At 42.6% G+C, this 2,119-nt stretch overlaps 1 protein-coding gene across 3 annotated transcripts in view; it reads left to right on the forward strand.

The window, feature by feature from the left end:
* Cdk5rap1 (CDK5 regulatory subunit associated protein 1) overlaps positions 1–796 on the forward strand; it is a 30,483-nt gene extending 29,687 nt beyond the window's left edge. For all 3 annotated transcript variants that reach the window (XM_028775277.1, XM_028775278.1, XM_028775276.1), the window contains one exon: positions 553–796. In XM_028775277.1, the coding sequence (XP_028631110.1) occupies positions 553–639 (87 nt within the window). In that variant the 3' untranslated portion in view covers positions 640–796. The remainder of the gene's footprint in view (positions 1–552) is intronic.
* Positions 797–2,119: the final 1,323 nt, after the last annotated feature.

The raw sequence follows: 2,119 nt of genomic DNA on the forward strand, positions 1-2,119 counted from the left end.
TAGTAACAACTGAAGGGAACCAGTCAGGGAGACTGTTTCCATAGTAACAACTGAAGGGAACCAGTCAGGGAGACTGTCTCCGTAGTAACAAACTGAACGGAACTGGTCAGGGAGATGGTCTTCATAGTAACAAGCTGAATGGAACTGCAGAGGGTCCACTGCTGCTTTTTGAATAGTGTGGCTCCCAGTAGGCCCAGGTGTGTCCTGCTGTGCCTAGCCCACTCAGGAGCTTGTGGTTCTGTTTTCCCTTCCTGTGCAAGGCTGGGCCCTCTCTTGCATGCTGGGCAGGCCATAGGCCAGTTCAGGCTGAACTGATGACTCCAGCCAGTCAGGTGTGCAACTGTGTGCCCTGTCAGAATACGGATCACTGCAGGTGGGATGTTCACGGTCCCTTACCCATGCCTGATGGATTGTGTATTCCATTCTGTCTGACATCTCTTCCTTTCAAGCTTGAGGCCACACAAGCGCTGTGCACTTCCTGTCATCTCCACCTAAGTCCTGTCCCATGGGCTGTCAGGTTACCTTGTCTTCTTTTGATGTGTTTTCTTTCAGATCACCTCTGCCAGTTCTCAAACTCTCAAAGGACACATTGTCTGCAAGACCACTATGAAAGACTCATCAACGTCTTACTTGACCTGAGTTGGTGGCTTAGTAGTGGACTTGGGCAGTTTTTTCTCATGCTCTGGAGACAAGGTAATAAATAGTCTTGAAGTGTCTTTGCATCAAATTGAAGAGTACTTTTATTTGTTGTCATTTGAACAACTGTTACAATAATAAACTTCATAAATTAATGGTTTCTTTGTCTTTACTTTTTTCATTTTTGTCTTGGCTTATTTGTGAGGTTCTTCCTGTTTCTTTGTTAGAGTGCTTCTCAGCACAAGTGTTATGTAATGCTATTGACTCAGTTGGTAACCAACTGCTTGTTTATTCATTTATGTATTTTGGCCTGAGGATTTTCCTCATGGGCATCTTTTCAGCTTTCCCATTTAGATGTAAGAACACTTGGAGTTTGGGAAAATGTTCTTACTTATTAGTGGGCTCTGAGCAATGGTCCTTGGCTTACTTACCATTACAGTTATTTTCATGAAGTTAAAAAAAGAAGAAAATCAAAATCTGAGATGACAGCATGGGATATTTAAAGCTAGATTTCAGTTCAAGTCCTACTACCTTTAGCATTGTATGAGGCTCTGTGTGTAACTCTGTTATAGCACTTGCCTAGACTAAGCAAGGCCCTGGGTTAGATCCCCAGCACTACTGTGTGTGTGTGTGTGTGTGTGTGTGTGTGTGTGTGGTGGGGTAGGAGGAAAATGTTCAGAGAGCTCTCACCCACTCTACCCCTGTGGTAGGTTTTTTTATGATGCAGACTGACATTGAATTTGCTTTTCCTTCCTTCTGAATGCTAGAATTAGAGGTATGTCCCACCCACAACACCAGGTATGCACATCTGGGATCACATCTAGAGCTTGATGCATGCTGAGCAAATGATCCTCAGGAACTAAACTGTCTCCACTGGAATTCACTATAAACTCTTACCAAATGGAAATAGTCCTTGAAAAATTCACTGCTGAAACAGACTGCGTATCTGGGCATACTGAGCTGTTAATTTTGGCTGTGATCTGCTTCAGACATTCTTCTGACTAGCAGGATAGCTCATGGGAGTCTGCTTCAGTGCTGTTCATCTCAGGACAGTTGGTTCTATTTCAGTGTTCATCTTAAAGAGTTGTTAGATCAGAACTGGTCTCTACTCTTGGTACATGTAGTGCTGTACCAGCTCTCTTTACCTTCCGTCATTCTTGTTCCTGATTTTACTCCAGCCACCAAAGAGACTTGGTTATCTGCCAGAAAGATAAAGGGTACAGATTTATAAGAAAACAACAGAAAAGTCTTCACCCTAAATTCACTAACATGCACCTTTAAATGATTCTACAAACAAGTCTGATTAACTCAAAGATGGCCCACAGATACCTTCAGCTAGAGAAGCTATTGACAGGTTTTAAATAGGAGCATTGGTTGCTTAGTTTCTGACTAGCCAATATCTTACAAATGTGTTTCATCCATATCTAAATACTCTAAGATAGCTCTGGGTGGATACAATGGCATTCTTTTCTACCTTGTAAGC

Source organism: Grammomys surdaster, unplaced genomic scaffold (genome assembly GCF_004785775.1).
Source record: "Grammomys surdaster isolate TR1022 unplaced genomic scaffold, NIH_TR_1.0 254, whole genome shotgun sequence".
In the NCBI taxonomy this organism is placed as follows: domain Eukaryota; kingdom Metazoa; phylum Chordata; class Mammalia; order Rodentia; family Muridae; genus Grammomys; species Grammomys surdaster.